The sequence below is a fragment of the Orycteropus afer genome, unplaced genomic scaffold (assembly GCF_000298275.1).
Source record: "Orycteropus afer afer isolate SDZICR_OR568_19922 unplaced genomic scaffold, OryAfe1.0 scaffold00028, whole genome shotgun sequence".
Lineage (NCBI taxonomy): Eukaryota > Metazoa > Chordata > Mammalia > Tubulidentata > Orycteropodidae > Orycteropus > Orycteropus afer.
The window spans coordinates 5,457,518-5,479,306 of record NW_006921615.1 but is presented as its reverse complement, the minus strand read 5'-3'; the positions used below and the strand labels follow the sequence as shown (position 1 = coordinate 5,479,306).

At 33.7% G+C, this 21,789-nt stretch overlaps 1 protein-coding gene across 1 annotated transcript in view; it reads left to right on the top strand.

The window, feature by feature from the left end:
• SMCHD1 (structural maintenance of chromosomes flexible hinge domain containing 1) overlaps positions 1-21,789 on the top strand; it is a 236,957-nt gene that overhangs the window by 86,742 nt on the left and 128,426 nt on the right. The window contains exons 6-13 of the mRNA XM_007935470.1: positions 4,471-4,585; positions 4,700-4,819; positions 9,357-9,523; positions 13,300-13,390; positions 14,114-14,324; positions 16,492-16,612; positions 16,690-16,873; positions 20,386-20,580. Of these exons, the coding sequence (XP_007933661.1) occupies positions 4,471-4,585; positions 4,700-4,819; positions 9,357-9,523; positions 13,300-13,390; positions 14,114-14,324; positions 16,492-16,612; positions 16,690-16,873; positions 20,386-20,580 (1,204 nt within the window). The remainder of the gene's footprint in view (positions 1-4,470; positions 4,586-4,699; positions 4,820-9,356; positions 9,524-13,299; positions 13,391-14,113; positions 14,325-16,491; positions 16,613-16,689; positions 16,874-20,385; positions 20,581-21,789) is intronic.

Sequence of the window (21,789 nt, the reverse complement as noted above, 5' to 3'; positions counted from 1 at the left end):
GGGGTCCAAGATTATCTTCTGTGTCTGTGTTAATTGGTTTCCCTTTTCTTTGTTGAAGAGGGTCTGTGCAATCCTTCTGCCTAGTCCGCCATCTTGCCCCACCTCCTCTCCTGTCTGTTTTTAATGCTCTTTCCAATTTTTGCCTTATTTCAGATCGGCTATTTTGCATGTATGTGTGTGATTGCATTTTATCTCTTCGATTGGCTTATTAGGTGTTACTCTTTGTTTTGTTGTTTTACTGGTAACTTTATGGTTCATAGTATATACGTCTTTAATTTATTATTGTCTACAATAACAACAATACTAATAATATTAGTACTGTTTTATGTATAATTTAAATACATCACAACAGTCTATGTCTTTTTACCCCTTCTTGGTGTTGGTGCTTTTGTTTTTATGCATTTTACCTTGGCATATATTATAAATCGCAAAATCCGTTATTATTTTTCATTTGAATAGTCAGTTATCTTTAGAGATTTTGAAGATAAGGAAATAGTCCCTTATTTTCCTTCCTTAAGATCTTCCTTTAATTTTTTTAACTGTATTTTTGGTGAAAGTTTGCACAGCAAATTAGGTTCCAATTTAATGATTTCTATGCATATTGTTCAGTTATACTGGTTTCATTTCTTACAGTGCATCAGCATTGTCATCATTTCCATTCTAATTGTTCTGTTTCTGTTAATCTAGCTTTTTTACCCCACCCTTACCTTCTTATCTTTGCTTTAGGGTACATGTAATTGTTTGATCTCATATAGATCATTATTTCCAGGAGCATGGTACTCATGGGTGATATTGTTTATTTTATCAGCCACTCTATTATTTGGCTGAAAAGTGACTCTGGGGTTGGCTTCAGTTCTAAGTTTAAAGGTATCTTGGGGTGATTATCTCAGGGGTTCCTTTACTTTCTATTGGTCCATTAAGTCTGGCTTTGTTTAGGTATTTGAGTTTTGTTGCACATTTTTCTCCTATCCTGTCCAGGACCATCTGTTGTATCCCTGGTCAGAATGGTTGGTAGTAGCTGGGTACCAGCTAGTTCTTCTAGTCTCAGGAGAGATGAGGCTGTGATTTGTGTGGGCTATTAGTTCTGTAGACTAGTTTCTTCTTTGGGTCTCTGGTTTGCTTCTTTCTTTTTTACTCCAGACAAGTAGTGACGTCTTAGATGGCTGTAAGTTTTTAAGACCCCAGATATTACTCACCAAACTAGGATATAGAGCATTATCTTTTTAAGAACTATGGTATACTGGATGACTGAGTTCTCCCATAAGACTGTAGCCCTAAGCCTTGAAGCCCAGTAAACCAATCCTATGAGGTGTTTGGTAATATCTAGGAAGTATCCATAACTGTGCCATCTCTTATGTGCTTTATTGTATGTATGAATATATATGCAGCACACACAGCATGTGTATACATATGCCTAAAGATACACCTATAAATGCATACCTGTGTGCTTACATATGCTTTCCTGTACACATATATGAATATTTATCTGCCTATGTAACAACACAGATTTTTTTGGTTATTATTACTATTCTTGCAGAATTGTATGTTATAACATTACCACAATCATTCTTTATTCTTGTGTAGTTCTTACTGTCAACATTTACCTTGGTCAGATTGTGTAGACTTCCCCATTTTTGGCATTTTCCTTGCCATCACCAAAAATAACAAGTATCTGCTATCTAGAAAGTGATCACCCTCCCTCCCCTGGTAATCACCAAAGAATATTGCCTACTGAATGTATAGCTATTCTTGTCTTTCTACAAAAGTGAGACCAAACAATATTTTTTCTTTTGTGATTAGCTTATTTCAGTCTGCATTATATCTTCCATATTCATCCATGTTAGAAGATGTTTTGAGGACATTATTTATAGCTGTGTAGTATCCCACTGTATGTATGAATCACAGTTTGTTTATGCATTCATCCATTGATGGACACTTAGGTTGTTTACATCTTTTTTGCTGTTGTGAATAATGCTACCGTGAAAATAAGTGTGCATATATCTATTTATATCACTGATATTAGATCTCTAGGGTATATACCTAGGAGTGGGATTGCTGTATCATAATTATTTCTATTTCTAGGTTTTTGTGGAAGCACCATACCATTGTGGTTGTAACATTTTGCTGTCCCACTAGCAGTGTATAAAATATCCAGTCTCCCCACAACCTTGACAGCATTTGTTGTTTTATACCTTTAACATTTTTTATAGCTCAAGTCTGCTCTTGATGACTTTTTCAGATTTAATACATTTGAAGTCTTCATTTCCCCACTCTTTGAAAGATTTTTACTGACTATAGAATGTTAGATTAACTGTTTAAAAAAATTTCAGTACCTTAAAGATGTTGATCTTTCTACTACTGCCTTGCATAGTTAATGAGAAGTTTGCTGTCATCTTACCTTTGTACCTTAGTACATATTATGTCTAGTTTTTGTGACTGCTTTTAAGATTTTATTTTAAGCCTGTGTGTGTGTTGTTTGAAATCGGATTGTGAATACGTATTGGATGTGTGTGTGTTTATGCTGTATAGTGATCATGTATGTGTACATACATATGTGAGTATTTTGTTGTGTGCATGCATGGTGTGAGTGGGGTGTTTTGTCTGTATTGTGTGGGTGCTTTGTGTGTGCATGTTGTGTGAGGAGGCATTTTGTCTGTATTGCATAGGGATGGTTTTTATATATGTTATTTGATGTCAGATTTGTGTCTTTGTGTTATGTGGGGCAAGTTTGTATGTGGTTATGTTGTTCATTGGTCATTGTGTGTGTTTGTGTTGCAACAGAACAATTTTTTAGTGTACTTAGCTGATTTTTAGGTCAGTATTATAGTGTCTTATTTGGTCAATCTTGTCCATTTATGTTTGAGTATATATATATATATATATATACTTTTTTGATATATTGAACTTTATCTACCAATTAAAATATTTTTATTCATCCTGTTTTTTTTTTTGTTTCTCAGTTGAATTTTTGCCTTTTTAATAAATTATATCTTTTTGCTATTGCTCTGTTTTTTGTATTTTTCTCCTTTTTTATGTCTCTTTAATTTTTTTGAATTTATAAATTTCCTTTCCTGGTTGTCTTTGAAATTTTAAAATGAATATTTGACCCTAGATGCCAAGTTGAAAAGTACATCCATCTGTCCAAATTAAAGACTTTGAAACACTAGCTCTGCTTACTTTTTTCTCAAAAGAATGCTTTTGTTGTCTAGTATTTCAATTCTGACTTTTTAGAAATCCCATAATGCATAATTTAGGCACAGCACTTTTTCTCAATTATACCACTTGCAGGGGGGAAAAAAAAAGCATACACTTACTAGTGTTTTTTTTTTTTTTTTTTACCATCTGCATACCATATTATGGTTTCTTCCTCTATTTCAGATTGTGCTTGTAAGAGAATTTCTTTAGAGAAGGTCTCTTGTTAGTAAATTCTCTTCATTTTTATCTGTAAATTATTTAGCTCTAGTTTACAATTCTAAGCTGACAGATTTGCTCTGGGTACTTTGGAGATAACATTCCCCTGTCTTTTAACTGTTGTTGTATCCTGTTTTATCCAGCAGCCTATTCTATAGTTCACCTGTTTGTTTTCGATGTTCATAACAATGTAGATTTCTTTTTATTTATCCTTTGTGAGCTCCTTTGGTCTTCATGTATCTGTGGAGCCATGTTTTTTATTGACTTGAAAATATTTACAGGAATTATTCATTCTCTCCTCTTTAACTTGAACTATATTTAAACTTGTGTGGGATGTTTTCTTTTACTGTTTCATGTCTTATGAACCCCTCTTTTGTGTTTTCTACCTCCTTCTGTTTTTTTTTTATATGAAACTCTGATGTCCCAGTGATTAAGGTATTTGGCTGCTAACCAAAAGTTTTCAGTTTGAATCCACCAGCCACTCCACGGAAGAAAGATAAGGCAGTCTGCTTCCGTAAAGATTTACATCTTTGGACACCCCTTGGAGCAGTTCTTCTCTATCCTGTAGGGTCACTGGGAGTCAGAATTGAGAGACGAGTGATACCTCTTCTCCATGATGTTGTTCCTTCAGAGCTCTCCACCTGTCATAGTACATGGAAATGAGAAACCCTTTTGATGTAATTCCTATTATTCAGATAATATTTTAACACATTTTGAAGTAGCATTTTTGGAGGAAGATCCTAGGCATAAGGCATAAAGATTTATAAGGACAAAGACATTTCTTTAGTTTAGGTTGCTAAGAGATTTTTTGATTTACTAGAATGGGTCTTAGGAAGAGTTCTTGGGTGATGCTGCTCGTCTGGGGACTGCACTTTGATAATCCCTGCAGTAGAATGATGCTTTGACTTTTCAGTTCTGATTCTTTCACCTTTCAGTAGGGGTATAATCTGGCTTGGGAATCATTTTACTAACTCTTAGTAAAAGTGCTATAAAAATTTCCTTTGTTGCTTAAGTATAGCTTGTTTATAACCACTGCATTAATGAAATGTTTTATTTCAGTGATCATTCAGGATATGTTCGTCCAGTACCAGTGCCACGCAGTTTAAATAGTGATATTTCCTATTTTGGTGTTGGCGGCAAGCAGGCTGTTTTCTTTGTTGGACAGTCAGCCAGAGTAAGTAAAAAGATTTCTTATAAATGAAAGTTGATCAAAATATTTCCAGGTTGACCTTGTCTAAATTAACAAATAGCAATTAGGAATTTTTAAAGTATTTTTACTATTTAACAGATGATCAGCAAACCTGCAGATTCCCAAGATGTTCATGAGCTTGTGCTTTCTAAAGAAGATTTTGAGAAGAAGGAGAAAAATAAAGAGGCAATATATAGTGGATATATTAGAAACAGAAAGGTACAATACATTTGAACTCAATAATTATAAATGTACTCCTTTGGACAGTTAATATGGTGGAATTTTTTCCTACTTTCTAAGAAATTGGTACTTTATTAAAAACTTGAGGGAATTTTCGAATTATATTAGTTTTTCATTTTAGTACCTTTAATTTTGAGCTTTTGGAGGATTCTTTTCTGATTCTAAAAAAATATTGTAGAAAACATAGGAAAATACAACAAAAATAAAAATAGTCCCAAATGTTAGAGAAAAGTACTTAACAATTTCGTGGATGTTCTTCTAGTCTAACTATTTTGACTACATACTAATGAAAGTTTTGGCCCCACATTATTTCAAGTTAACATTTTGAATATTTCCTCCTGTTACAGAATTTTTTGATACATGGCTCATTTTTAACGGCTTTGTAATATTTATTTGGCTAAATACTATAACTACTCTGTTGAACATTTAGTTTATTTCCTGGATTTTACTGTAATTACAAAGACATTGTGATGGACATCTTTGCATAAAATTTTGCCTGAGTTACAAAAGATTTTTCTTAGAACGTTGCTGGTACTTGTTGCCGTTGAGTCAATTCCTATTGTGGCAAGCCCATGTAGTACAGAATAGAACTACTCCCTAAGTTTTTCTTGGCTGCAGTGCAACCTTTATGGAAACAGATCGCCAGGACTTTTCTTTTGTGGTAGCATTGGATGGGTTCAAACCATGAACCTTTAGATTTGTAGTTGATTGTAAACCATTTGTGCCACCTAGGAGACTGTTAAAAATTTAATAACCTTGGTAGTGAATTTTTTAAATGTCCATATTACGTATTACAAAATTGCTTTTCTGTAAAGTTGAGCTAAACACTCCCAATGGCAACATATGAAAGTGACTCTCTGATCATTTCTTATTCTTAATAAGAATGAAGAGAGACAAAAAGAAAAAGCAGCAAGATACTGGCAGATAGATGAAAATAGTATCCTTTCTTTCATTACTAGTGGCCTTTTTTTGTTGTTGTTTTTTTAAATACACCTGCTCCTCATTTACATTACCTGACACTCCATGTTTACAACAAAAGTAAAAAGTCTGCTATCTCACTATTCTGCACATCAGTGATTGCATCTAGAAGTACCAAATGCCGAGGTCTGAGGCAAGAGTGATGCTGGCTGTGATTCTTTTTTTTTTTTTTTTTTTAATTGTGGTTTGGGTGAAAATTAACAGAGCAAATTCACTTTCCATACAGCAGTTCACATATACTTTGTCTCATGACATTGACTACAATTTACCACAATGCAACAGCTACCCTCCCACTTCCTCCCGATAGTTACTTCTTCCCTGTGCCATCCCTCCATGCACTCCTGTCCCCTGAGCTATCTCCCTATGCATTAACAATCCTTCTTTCTCCCATGATTGTTCTCTCCAAGGAGTGTATCTACGTCAGGTAAATGTTCAACTCATATGCCTGTCTTTTGTTTGGCTGGAAGCCACAGATGTGGGTTCAATTCCAGACCTGAAGGACAGCTAGGGGGCCGTAGTCTCAATGGTTCCATCAGGCTCTATTGGACCAGCAAACCTGGTTACCCCCTTTTTTTTCTTCTCCAAATGATTTTGAATTTTGTTCCACATTGTTTTCCCTCTCTGTCCAGGATCTACTACGTAGATCCCCCTTCCAAGTGGTTGACAGTGGTTGGCTGTGATTCTTAAGACCTTAAGTGTCTCCTTGTCTGGGCTATAATTCTTAGTGATTTGGTGGTTATGTGATGATACAATTTGGCAGATATATAATGATGTAATTTAACAGTTATGTAATGAAGTAGTCATTTTCTATTTTGTGATCTGATATGGTCATAGTACATTTTTACATAATGTCAATTTTTGTGTAACACCTTGGTCTTTGGAACTTAACTGTGTTGTTAAGTGAGAAGTAGATGTTTTATCTTAATATGTTTATTAGCCACTTTTATTACCTTTCTAACTTAACATTTTTCTCTGTCCCGGAGATTTCTTCACTTTAGTTCATCTTACTTTTTTGTTTTTAAACTTGTTGCATTTATTGAACAGTTTATTTATATTAATATTTTTATGTAATAGAATCCCTAAACTAATTTCATTGGTAGAAATATTATTTGTCATTGAAACTGGTGAAAAATAGGAATTGAGAGTTTAAGTGATTTTCAAAACTGTATATAACAAATCTGGGATAGAACTAGGATCTCTTGGATCTTAATTTTTGTGCAAGCTTTTCCTGTCTTTTATGCTGTTATTTTATTTCATTCCAACATATGTTTAATGAGTACCAGTATGGTACCTAGTTCTTTCTTTCTTCATACTAGTTCTTTTCATCCTACTTTTTTGTTTTGATTCTTCCTGTCCCTAACTTGTTAGTGGTTTTCAGATTGTGGGTGGCTGGTGATTCTTGATTTATAAATCAACAGTCTTGCTCTTCTGTAGGGATGTTTATTTTTTTCCCCCACTGCTGTCTAGTCAATTCGACTCATAGCGACCCCTCCTTGAGTTTCTGAGATGGTATCTCTACAGAAGTAGATGGCCCAGTCTTCGTTCCGAGGAGTGGCTGGTGGGTTTGAACCATCAGCCTTCTAGTTAGCAGTCAAATGCTTTAGGCACTGTGCTGTCAGAGCTCCCGCTTGTATAATGTATATAACGTAATTATATATGTGTTATATAAATATATATTTGTTGTTGTTATGTGCCATCGAGTTGGACCCGACTCATAGCGACCCCTCCTTGGGTTTCTGAGGCAGTATCACTGTGGAAGTAGGTTGCCCCATCTTCCTTCCGAGGAAATATATAAACTGTCAAGTCTTGTCAAGACTTCTCTTTAAAGACTGAGATATTGAATTAGTCTGTTTTCAGTAAAGGAAGCAAACTGTTGTAGGCATTTTAAACAGGAAAGGATTTAATAAAAGAAATTAGATGTTACCATAATTGGAAAGGCTGAAGGAATGCATTCTAGGCTGAGCTTCCTAGAATGATGCTGGGACAGCCAGAATCAACCTTCCAGTGATGTGGCAACATATGCTACAGTGACAAAGTTGGGAACCACCACTGGAGCTGGAATTCAGGAATACCCTCCCATATCTGTGATCCAGAAGTGGGCAAGGTCTTACTGTCATAATTGTCTCAACACTGGAACCCAGAATTTCTGGCCATAGTTAATGCAATCGTTTTTGGATACTTGAAGCTGGAGCCACATACTGGTCTTGCAAGTTACCTTGTGTGATAACACAAAACCATCAAAAAGAAAAAGCTCAGAAAGCCACAGGTCTGGTCTTGGAGTGACAACCCTGGCCTTAGGGCAGTCCAGATGAAAAGAGCATTGATGAATCTGCTTCCAGCCCAGTAAAACATGGAGTCTTAAAACCCAGCCAAGGAGAGCCTCAGGAGGCTCTTGGCCAAACTATGCAAAGGAATAGAGATGAAAAAGGTAGTTTGTCAACTCAGCATAGCAGCTGCTGAGTCAGATGAGGATTAGGATTAGGGATTTTCACGTTAAAAATTCTTTATACACTGTAATGAATGATTTGCCTAAAAAATTTCCCTAAAACTAGTTTGTGTGATAAGGATGGGAAACTTTCCCACATAAGATGAATAACTACATGATCTATAAAATGGTAATTCTGATGTCATAGGGCAGAGTACTGGTAACCATGGGGCTAATTGTAAAAGAATGACTTGACATCTTTTTGGAACTCAGATTTTCAACTTTAAACCTTACACTTAATAACTATTGCAAGTGGTTACTGGGGAAGGAAGATTGAGCAATCTACTTCGATAGAGAAACAGCCTCAGAAACCCAAAGAGAGGTCACTATGAGTCGGAAATGACTCAATGCCACAAAACAATAATAATTAAAAAAAACAAAACCCATTTCCCAGAGATAATAGTTTAGTGTGTATCTTTATAGTTTTTTTTTTTTAATGTAATAGCAACATGTACAGTGTGCATGTAATTTTTAACACATGAACTACTCTAACTACAAATTGAGAGGTTTGTAATTCCTATCCTTAGTTTACCCCCTTTTCCCTAACCTCTAGTTATTCTCTGAAATTATAGGCTAGTACCCAGGGTGATTTTACTCCCTTTTAAGTACACTGCGTTTTGGCTATGCCAGCTGGATCCAGGCTGCCCCTAATTTTCTTGGAACATGGGGGGCTGGGCCAGTGCCCAAATTAAATGATAGATTACCTACACCCTAAAGTAAAATCCTCAAATTTATGGGCATTTGTAACTCAGTATTTTCTGTCCTTACCATTTTCTTTGTAATTCTAAAATTAATTTACCACTATGGGATAGTATTGTGGGATTGTATAGTCTTCCTTTTTATGTATGCTGTGTTAGCAGTCTTTATAAAAGTTTCCCCCTCCTCTCAGCATTATCATACACTCAGCTGATTTCTAAAATTGGCCCAGTTTCCTCCACAAGTTTTTCTGTATCCAATTTCTGAAACTAAGTGAATTACATTAAAATTGATGTAAATATTATTTATATTAATTTAGGTGTATCTAATCTATTATGTTTGTATTCACTCTGGTAGCCCTCTGATTCTGTTCACATTACAAATGATGATGAAAGATTTTTACATCAGCTTATCTCAGAAGAGAAGGAAAAAGATAGCTTTACTGCTGTGGTTATTACAGGAGTACAACCAGAACACATACAATACTTGAAAAATTATTTCCATCTTTGGACACGACAGTTGGCGTAAGTAATTATATTTGATTTGGGATGTGTTGCTCCTTACCTCTCTCTCTCTCACTTTTTTTTTTTTTTTTAATTTTATTGTGATTTGGGTGAAAATATTTTTTTAAAAAATTTTTTGTGATTTGGGTGAAAATATTTTTTTAAAAAATTTTTTGTGATTTGGGTAAAAGTTTAGAGAGCAAATTCATCTTCCATACAGCAGTTCACATACACTTTGTCTCATGACATTGACTATAATCTCCCACAGTGCAACAGCTCTCTTCCCACTTCCTCCCCATATCCACCTCTTCGCTGTGTCCTTCCCTCCCATGCACTCCTGCCCCCCTAAGCTGTCTCCCTGTGCATACATAGCTCTTCTATTTTCCCATGATTGATCTTTCCAAGGAGTGTATCTGCCTAATGTAAATGTTTAGCTCATATGCCTGTCTTTTGTATTGCTGGAAGCCACAGGAGTGGGTTCAATTCCAGACCTGAAGGGCAGCTAGGGGCCATAGTCTCAGGGTTCCACCAGGCTCCATCAGACGAGCAAACCTGGTCCCCCCTCTTTATTTATTTATTTTTAAAAAATTATTTTGAGTTTTGTTCCACATTGTTCTCCCACTCTATCCAGAATCTCCTACAGAGATCCCCCCCCTCTGAGTGGTTGACAGTGGTAGCCAGGCACCATCTAGTTCTTCCTGTCTCATAGTCGTATGGGCTGAGGATCACATAGTATACTAGTCGCTTGGACTAATTTTTTCAGTGTGTCTTTGGTTTTCTTCATTTCCTGATCTCTTAAGACAGAAAATATTACAGGTACATTTGAAGCCTATTTGGTATCCTTTTTGCTCCTGTTTCATTTCCTTCAACGCAGTATCCACTACTCTTGGAGTTGGTGTTAAAACCATTCTTTCTCTAAAGATTTATAAATTACCTGTGGTACACTGAGCATCATTTGAGACACAGGTTTGTTTTTTTTTGGTGGTAAATTTTATATAATAAAAAAATTGTTATTTTAGTTACTTTTAAGTGTAAAATTTAGTGACACTTACTGAATTCACTATATTGTACAACCATTACCATTATGTATTTCTAAAAGTTTTTCATCTCCCCAAACAGAAAATGAGTATGCCTTAAGCAATAACTCCCCATCTCCCCTTCCCACCCACCCTTGGTAACTGCTGATAAATTTTTGTCTAAGTGGGATCATAAAATATTTGTCCTTTTGTGTGTGACTTATTTTGCTAAGCATAATATTTTCATAGTTTATCTATGTTAAAACATGTATCAGAATTTCATTTCTGTTTATGGCTTAGAGGCACAGGCTTTATTTACATCAGTTAAAAAATTGTTGTAACAATATATATATATATAACACAACGTTAGCCAATTTAACATTTTTCATTTATACAATTTAATGACCAATATCCATTGCTGTTTTTTTTGATCAGTGTAGACAGAAACTTAGTGCTTTCTAAACAATTATTCCTCTTTCCCTCTCCCTTCCATCTCCTGTTAACCAATATATATTTGCCTATTCTAAATATTTCCTATGAGTGAAATCATATAATATTTGTCCTTTTCTGTCTGACTTATTTCACTGAACATAATATTTTCAAGGTTCATCCATATTGTAGTGTATATTTAATTTCTCTTTATAGTTGAATAAGGGAGCTCTGATGGCACAGTGCCTAAAGCATTTGACTGCTAACCAGAAGATTGGCTGTTCAAACCCACCATCCGCTCTGCGGAAGAAAGATGAGACGGTCTCCTTCCATAAAGATTTACCGCCTTGGAAACCCAATGAGGGCTGCTATGAGTCAGAATTGATTAGATGGCCATGGGTTTTGTTTTGTTTTTTTCTAATAGTTGAACAACATTCCATTGTGTGTATATACCACATACTGCTTATACATATGTCTGGCTTTTTGACACCTACTGTAAAACTGAAATTAAAGCTTCAGAATTTATGAAATTCAGCATGGCCACTCCCATATCCCCCTTTAATGTTTCTTCTCCATAGCACAATCTTCTATGTGATATATTTTACTTTCTTTTTTTTTTTGTCTACTTTCCCCTATTGGAATGCCTTTTTTATTGTTTTCATTATTCACTGACTGTGTCCCCAGTGTCTAAAAGAGTGCTTGCTATATGATAGATGCTCAGTAAATGTTTGTTGAAGGGATACATCAAGCCTATTTAAAAAAAAAAAAAAAAAGTAACATTTGACATCTTAGTAATACTTTAAATATGTCATTGTATAATTATTTCAGTTGAACTTATTATTATTACAAGGACTCTATATTCCAGTAGGCAAAATCAGAAAATAACAAAAAAACAAACCCACTGCCGTGGAGTAGGATCCAACTTACAGCGACCCCTCCTTGGGTTTCTGAGGCAGTATCACTACAGCAGTAGATTGCCAAACCTCCCAGCCTTCTGGTTAGCACATGCCTTAGGCACTGTAGCTAAATAATATAGACCATACATTGAATTGTTTTCCGTAATGTGCGTTAGTCTGAAGTCTTGCAAAATGGGTGCACATTCAGAAAATTCATGTTTTTTAAAAATATCATTTTACATTCATCCAAACAGTATTACACTTTGAGGTTCTCTATTTAAACATAAATATATATGGCATAGTTTAAAATTTTTTGTCTTTCATGGAAAATAAATTTGGTTTATAGGAATATTTTCAAGTTTTTGAATATTGCTGTTTATTGGCTCTTGTAGCCCAAGGCATTTAAGGACTTTGGATTTTTCTTCCCTAAGTACATATTATATTAGCTGTTTAAAAAATTAAATGATAATTTTTTTTAAAGGAACTCAGTGGAGATAACACATAATTAGAATATACTCCTGTTGTAACAAAGAATAACATATAGCTTTAAATGTTTTTTTAAACAGATAACTATTATGCTATCTGAAGTGATCTTTCTTAATATATGCTGGTAAATTTATTGTTGATTATGATGTCATATCTTTTTTTTGAGATATCTGAAGAAAGATCTAGAGTTTCACTGATTTCCTTTTCTCAGTGACATTTTAAAGACTAGTGAGGGTAACATACTAAATTTTTTTAAAAATTATAATTTATATGATGAAATAATGAAAATTCCTATTTGAGGAATAACTAAAGATATGGTTATTTTTTAGCGCTAATAATCCACCAAAGTACAATCTTTTTAAATGAATTAGTTTTGTTTGCTTTTGGAATGTGGAGTAAGAATAGTTCTACAGTCATATTCTTAGTTGAGAACATAATTTACTCCAGTTTACTCCCTGATATTTGAAGGTTGGGCAATCTACTTCCGTAGTGATACCACCTCGGAAACCCAAGGTGGGGTTCCTATGAGTCGGGTCAGACTTGACGGCACGTAACAACAACATTTGAGTCCTTCTAGAATATATATGACAAATAGAATTATAGCCTAGTCTTGTCTTGTATTCTGTTCTTGTATATTTACTTAATGAACTGTCGTTTTTGGAAGTATAAAGTATGTGGACTCTGAATTTGGAAAGGCTGTCTTTCTCAAACTGTACTTCTGTGGCTCTAGATAAAGTATTAAACTCTTTGAGCCCCAGTTTCTGTATCTGTAAAATGAGATATAATAATACCTGTATTTCAGGATTATTTTTAAGTACTAAGTGGAATATTGTATTAAAAAATGCTCAATATAATGGTTGGTACCTAGTAAGTACTGCTAAATAGAAGCTATTAAGTATTTTTGGTAGAAGATTATATAAACCATAATTTTATGTGAATTAAAGTATAACGTTATTCTTCTATATTTTAGGCATATTTATCATTACTATATTCATGGCCCAAAAGGAAATGAAATACGTACATCAAAAGAAGTTGGACCTTTCAGCAACATCGATATTGAAGTAAGATAAAAAAAAAACCTCTCTTGAAATATTACAGATTATTAGGTGTCTGTTCCAGTCACAAGTGATGGAATAACAAGTCAATAATTAGGCAGCTCGTCTTTTGTTATCTTTTACCAAAGTAGTTTGGTAATTTTGATATCCAAGTAAACTGATCATTTTTAATTGGATTTTTCTTCAGCCTTTACTTACTATAGTATTATATTTCTATATTTCCTCTCTCTTCTGTGGAGATATGAGTTGTTGTTGAACATTATGTCTTGAAAAGCAAGGAGAAAAAGGGACATAACTTTGCATTCATTCCTAGACATCTAAGTGTTTATTTATGATTTAGATGCAGAAAACATTTTAGTGTTGGCTTCTTAATATCCTTGCCTATATGTTAGAATTTCATGTACATCAGTGTCCCTTTTCTACCTCTAGAAAGAAATCTTGAATTAAATGACTCATGACTCATCTATTCTTCATCTCTGATTTGCTGTTTCTTTATTTTGTTTTTAGTAGCATATTCCTTATTAAGATGCTACTTATAGCTATTTGACCTATAAATACACACAACATACACACACATACACACACACATACATATATATATATATTTCTTTAAACTAGATAATTACTTAAACAAAAGTAGTTTTTGCCTTTTCTGTTGTTGGATTGTAGCTGAGAACAAAAGTGAAGTCACCATAGAATTTAATTATTTTTGTTTTATCTTTATTTTAGATTTCTGTGTTTGAAAAAGGGAAGGCACCTAAGATTATCAACCTAAGGGAAATACAAGATGACATGCAGACGTTGTACATAAACACAGCAGCTGATAGTTTTGAGTTCAAGGCTCATGTTGAAGGAGACGGTGTAGTAGAAGGGATTATCCGATATCATCCTTTCTTGTATGATAGAGAAACTTACCCTGATGATCCATGTTTTCCGTCAAGTATGTTAAATGTATTATTTTAGCTGCAAAATGTAAAGTTGTGATTTAGGATAGTGATTTTTTTTTTTTAATCTTAGTTACTAGTTGGACTGTTAAGGTTAGATGAGTAAATACTTAATTTTTTTCCCTTACGTAAATCTTCTTAATTTGTTAGGTATTTTTAATTTTATAATTCTTGCTTTTTATGTATATTCAATTCCAGGTGAATAAAGCATTGGCTTTAAGAAACATTATATGTATTTTTTTCTTATAGATTTCTTACTGAACTAAACTTTTAGTGATGTACTGCATGTTAATCTTTTCTATATTCCCTATATTATCTTCTTCTGTCTTTCATGAAGTAGGTATTTTTAAATTAGGTTTAAGCTATATATAGTCATATCTGTTAGTTTTTTCTTTATGCTTTCTGATTTTATCTTACTGTAGAAAGTCTTCTTAAACTTCAAGATTATAAAAATGACCTGTAGTGTTTTTTGCTTTTGTCATTTTATATTTAGATCTTAAATGCATCTATAATTTTGTTTGTATGTAGCCTGAGGTAGGAACATACAATTTTCCATATGGGTGTTCTTTCCTAGCATCAATTATTGAATGTCATAATCTCCCAATAGTTTGAACTATCACTTTTATATTGTATTAAGTTCCATAAGTACATGATCTGGATTCTTTACCATGAGGCATTGATCTGTTTTGTATTTTTATACATGAATAGTAATACTATCTTACAGCTGTATTGATATCTTCAGGGCAAGATATTGTCACATTCTTTTTTGAGATTATTTTTAATTCTTAAGTTTGTGCTCTTCTAGATAAAGTTTGGAATCGGCTTTATACATTCACTTAAAAAATACTGGAGGGATTATTGCAATTGAATTGGATTTGTAGATTAACAATATACATTTTCTCATCGAGAATACTTATTTCGTACATCCTTAGTGTTGTGTTTTCTGGAATCAGATTTCCTGAGTTGGAATTTCATCTTTGCCACTCTCTACTGTGTAAAACCTGGACAAACTGCTCCCTGCCTCAGTTTTCTTGTCTTTGAAATGAGGCTAATAGTTCATATCTCATAGAGGTGTTGTAAGCGTTAAATAAGAACCTGTTAAAAGTTCTTAGTGTCCAATACTGTTTACTAAGTGTTTGATACATGTTTTACTCAGCGACTCTCTCCTATGAGGTCTCTGACTCCTTTTTAATTTGCTCTAAATTGTCTCTGCTTGTAGGTAAAGAGCAAGATAAAATTCTTCAAATGATGTCCTAAAATAAGAATAAATAAGTTGAATGATGATCAGAGGGGTTTTCCTCTACAAGCAAAGTGATTTCATTTTATTGGAAGGAACTTTCACATATGGACTTCACATAAGAACTTTTTGTGGGGAGAGGAAGGCTTTATTTTTAAGTGGGTGATGTTATACCAGGATAACTGAGGTGTTCCTATATCAGGATTATAATATCTTATGCTAATTTATCTGGATATATGAGACTATATTGGTAACAAACATAATAATATTATAATTATACTAATTATGCTTTTGATGCCTGGTAACATATTTTATAATATACTTCTGAGTGCATATATTATGCTGAATCTAATCTTGAAAATTTAATGATTTATTATATAAGGTAAATTTAAATCCTGTTTTATTAGCCGATTTATCCAAACTAGTAAACTTGCTATAACTAGGCAATATAGATTGGCCTGATGATTTTCATGTGAACATACTAAGCCTGAAAGAATTGGGAAAATGGTTTTAGGTATAGGATTTAAGCTCCTATATATGTAGGGAGAAAGGATTTAGGTATAGAGGATAGTATCTTGGGAGTATATGAGCCTTTTTTACTTTATACATAGATTTTAAGGATGTGGGCTCAGCATCTGGTATGGTTCTCTTAAGACATAGATTGCTTAATATATAAGTAGATAATTATTCACTTTTCAGTGACAAACACTTTGGTAATGTGGCATCTGCTTTGGAACTTTACCTTTCTGAAGGCAGAAAGTAAAACTACCTTCAGTTTTTATAGAATGCATTTTGAGAGATCACATTGGGTTGAGGTTACCATTTCACTGAAGCTTTAGTATTTTACTTATTGATATTCTAAATGATGATAATTGTATGTACTGCATAGCAGTGAACATTTTGTTTCACTTACTCCTTTGATCTAGAATTAAAAGATGAAGATGATGATGATGACTGTTTCATAATTGAGAAAGCAGCAAGAGGGAAAAGGCCTATTTTTGAATGTTTTTGGAATGGACGATTAATACCATATACATCTGTTGAAGAGTAAGCTTTGATATTTGCTAAAATGTATTATTTTATAGTCTAATTTTTTCACTAACTGATATTTTATTCTGTTTAAGCTTTGACTGGTGTACTCCACCTAAGAAGAGAGGACTTGCACCAATTGAATGTTACAATAGAATATCTGGTGCATTATTCACTAATGACAAATTTCAGGTCAGCACAAATAAACTGACTTTCATGGATCTTGAGCTAAAATTGAAGGATAAGAATACCCTGTTTACAAGGATCTTAAATGGACAGGTATGGTACTAAATATAAAGTTTTGAATGTTTAGTAAGTTTTCTACATACTTCTATATATTAAACTCCTCACAATTTTTTTTTCCTTTCTTTCATAAAAGATAAATTATTATTGTTAGGTACTGTTGAATCATTTGCAACTTATAGTGACCCTTTGTACAATAGAACATAGCATTGATGCATCCTGTACCATCCTCATAAATTGTTGCTATATAAATTAAATATATAACAAAATTACCATTTTTATGTATACAGTTCTATGGCATTAATTACATTCACCATGTTATACAATCCATTTCCCAACATTTGTCCCTACACTAATCAGAAACTTAGTACATCTTAAGCAATAATTCCCCTTATCTCCTCCTCCAGTCCCTGGTAACCCCTGATAAACTTTTGTCTCTGTGCATTTTCCTATTCTCAAAAACTTACTGCCCTTGAGTTGGATCCAAGTCATAGTGACCCTTCCTTGGGTTTCCGAGGCAGTATCACTATGGAAGTAGATTACACAATCTTCTTTCTGAGCAGTGGCTAGTGGGTTTGAACAACCAGCCTTCTAGTTAGCAGTTATATGCCTTAGGCACTACGCCATCAGAACTCCTTGCCTATTCTGGGCATTTCATTTTTTATTTCATAATTCATGAGATTAATTTTGCAGTTATAGAAAATTATGAATTACAGAAATTTTAGATGCTTTTTGAGAATTATCCACTGAGACAGGTTATGTAAAAATGAGTAAGAAGACCATGCAGTTTTTGTTCTCCTTGTGTCTTATTTGCAAGTATTCTATTTTGAAATCACAAGTAGTATAGATTTTTCCTGGTATTTTGCATAGTGTAGATTTTATTTACTCAAAATATTCTATTATAGTTGTACATGATATATAAATAAATTTTTCCTCATGAGCATTAAGAGTTCACATTGCTCAAAAACTTCAAACTGTAAAGCATTTGCATAAAATTTAGAGATCTTTATTAGAACTTATTATTAAGGCTTTCATATAGTGAATAGAAGTTACAGAAGCATCTTCATTTAAAGATAACATATATGAAGAATTGTATCTGATACAAGGGCTGTGTTTGTACATTAATAAACCTGAATGTTTTAATCCAGCCTTGAGAGTAAAAATGAGATACAATTGTGAAATATTTTTGGACCAAAAGGTGGTTTGAAATTGAACATTGTTAAAATACATGTATTGATTTGATAGAACAGGAATTATTCCACTATAAATAAATTTTTTAAAAAGTTGCATGAGACTAGTATACTTTTATACTATCCACATAACTCAGAAATTTTTACTCAATACTAATCTTTTGGCAGTTTAATGTTGGGTTACTAAGGGATAGATGTATTTGTTGTCAACTTAAATTTGCTGGGCAATAAATACAAATACATAACACACAGTATTTATAGTCAGCCATTCTTATGATCTGTTGAGATTAATTTTGCAGTTTTGGAAAATTATGAATCGTAGAATTTTAGATGCTTTTTGAGAATTATCCACTGAGAAAGGTCATGTAAAAATGAGTCAGTACTCTATTAGTTGGGATTCATTTTTATAACTTATTAATTATCCAACATTTATTGAACTATTTTCTCTTCCCAAAAGTTAGCCATGATAGATTACTTCAATTATTTGTTACACTGTACTTTTTAAATATGTATTTTATAATTTTGAATATTTCCAGATGCACAGAAATGTTGAACTACTAGTATAATGCATATGCTCCACTCCTAGATTAACTGTTCTTTTGCCACAAATATTACATTGTACTTTGACCCATTTACTGAGTTTCTAGATTTAGTTAATGCATCTGGTGATTTGTTTTAACTGATACTGTTACTGAAACTAAGTTTTAGCTTATGCTTGAAATGCAGTATATAAATTGGCTAGATGTTCCCATTAGTATCCAATTAACTAAACATACCAAGTTGATAATACACTGACAGCAGTGGTTTGCTTCTCTGGCAGGAGTTAGTACCTGGGAACAGAAGTGAGAGGAATAATGCTTTGACACTGCTTGTACCTTTGAGTCTTTACCATATGCATGCACTTCTTAGTCAAATAACTCAATAAAAAATACGTAAAATTGGATTTTAAAGAGAGATGTCAGCACTCTAACTTCAGGTATAAAAGTTGCAAAAGCAAGTTGAAATCATTTTTAATTTTGTCCCCATTTTCCTTTGGGAATGGTGTACTCTAGAGTAAGTTGCATAGGAAAGAATGAGCTTGTAACTTTGTGGCTTGTCCTCTGTGAAAGCATGTGTAGTGTAGGATTCATCTTCCCTACTCATTCTCCTAGAGGGGCAGGCCTTAAACAAGCATATAGAAGCTCTCTCTCAATGATACCTCCCAGCAGGGTGAAGAATGAAGAAAAGCAGGGTGATGAATATATGAAGAACACATCTTCATATGTATTATTGGAAGACAATTTTTATTTTACAGTTAAGTATTTTTTGATTAGGTAATATGTGAATAGTATACATAACTTTAAAAGAATAGAAGGATGTATAGCAGTGTTTCTCAACCTTTTTGTATTATCAGCCTTGTAATGACCCTTTTTAAGGAGCCCTGGTGGTGCAGTGGTTAAGCATTCTGCTGGGAACTGAAAGGTCAGCAGTTCAGGCCTACTAATTGTTCTGCAGGAGAAAGATGTGGAATCTGCTTCCATAAAGATTTAGTCTTGGAAACCCTATAGGGCAGTTCTATTCTATCCTAGAGGGTTGCTATAAATAGGAATTGACTCAATGGCAGTGGGTTTGGTTTTGGTTTTAAGGAACCTTTTTAGACACTTTTTTCTAATTCCTCCCCAGATATGAAATGAAAATTTTATACCTCAGATGTACTGTATATCTATTTCATTGTGTGTGTGTGTATGTGTATATCTGTACTTTATTCATAAAAATAACTTTTTATTGCCCCCATTGAGAATGCATAGTTTACAGTGAGAAGCCTTCCCATCACCCTTTTTCTAGTTCTTCTCCTGTAGGCATTCATTGTGAGTAATTTTTTGGCTCTTGCTAGGATTTAAAGCAGGAACCCCAAACTCCAGTGCCACCGAGTCAATTCTGGCTCATAGTGACCCGATAGAACAGAGTAGAACTGCCCCCATAGAGTTTTCAAGGCTGTAAATCTTTGTAGCAGCACACTGCTTCATCTTTCTCCCATGGAGAGGTAGTGGGTTTAACTACTGACCTTTTGGTTAGCAGCCCAATGCTTTAATCACAGCACCACTAGAGCTCCTTGAAGTAGGAAAGGGAAGCTTTATAGTTGATATTAACCCTTGAGGCCTTGGTTCTAAGGATAATATTGGAGATTTCCTTTCTTCAGTAATGATTTTGTTTGGAATCTCACAGATTTATAGGTGAAAAGGATTTGGCAAAATATTTTTAATTTTTGTTAGCATTTCTGGGCTGTGGTATGTGGTGTGAAAACTGGAATGAATGGTAAATGTCTGTGGTTTTGTTTGTTTCCTAGTAAATACATAGAAAATTTAAAAAATTTTACAGGAACAGCGAATGAAAATTGACAGAGAATTTGCTTTATGGCTGAAGGACTGTCATGAAAAATATGACAAACAGATAAAATTTACACTCTTTAAAGGAATTATTACACGTCCTGATCTCCCTTCTAAAAGACAGGGCCCCTGGGCCACATATTCAGCAATAGAATGGGATGGAAAAATATACAAAGCAGGACAACTGGTAGGTTTAACCTATTATTAGATTCAGTTTTTGGTCAAATTTGAGACTAAATTTTGATGTGTTGGAATTTAACCTACAAATAAAAACAGCGAATGTATTGGTTCTTCAGGAAAGAATGAAGCAGTGATTTTAATTATAGAATTACAACATTTTTTAAAAAAACTTATATTAATTAAAACCTCAGTTATCAAGATTTTTATTATTTCTTGTACTAAAAATTCACTTGCATAGAGATTCTCAGTTTTTAAAAATGTGTGATGTAGTGATTTTTTTAGCATATATTTTATTTAGCAACTACTGTATGTAAGTTATGGTACCTTTGCATTGTAGAACATGCAGAGATCTAGATGTGCTTTATCCATAGGAATATTGTTGTTTAAAAATGGAGATTACATAACCCTTAATAGGTTTGAAGAATAAGTACTATGAAAAGAGAAGGTGCATAGTGCTTTGAGAGATTAGAAAGAGAATTTCCTGGCTTTCAGTGGTGAATGTGGCCTGAGAAAAGAAAGTAGATCCTGAAATATTTGGGAGGAAGTGGCATTTTCTGTGAGCCTTTGAGAGTGGTAGTGGCTCAGTATACACAGACAATAACAAAGGTAGAAGGCGGCTGGCTGTCCTCTCCATAAATGTGAGAGTCACCAGCATGTCTTCAGAGCCATGGAACAGCACGAGATCACTCGGGAATCGTGAGTGTAGCTAGAGAATAGGCCAAGAGGGAACTTGACGCCTTCCCATCATTAGAAGTTAGAAATTAAAAAGCCAGGAGCAGCCAAAGGAAACTGAGAGGGACAAGCTCGTGGGGTTGGGTGTAAACTCTTACAGTCCTTGTTGGATATTTCTAAATTTGATTAATGGAAATTATCTTAAGCCTTTTCAAGCCAAGAAAAAAAATGAAATTTTAACTTGTTACAAATTCTAAATCAGTGTTCTTAGTCTGAGTGCAAGAGTTTTTATGAGGATAAAAATATTTATTGTACTTTGTGATTCATAAAATTGACTTTAAAAGCATTCTGGACCTAGTAATACATGCTTTGCTCTGACATTTTTGTGTCATGCCCTAGCTGCTACATCTTTACAAAGCTATGTTAAGAAAAAGCAAGATCGTCAAAAATTAGAATATCGTAATGCATTTTTATTAATTTTTCTAATTATACTAAGGGTTTTTCTCCTTGTATAAAATAGTTCTGTAAAAATAATTATTGATAT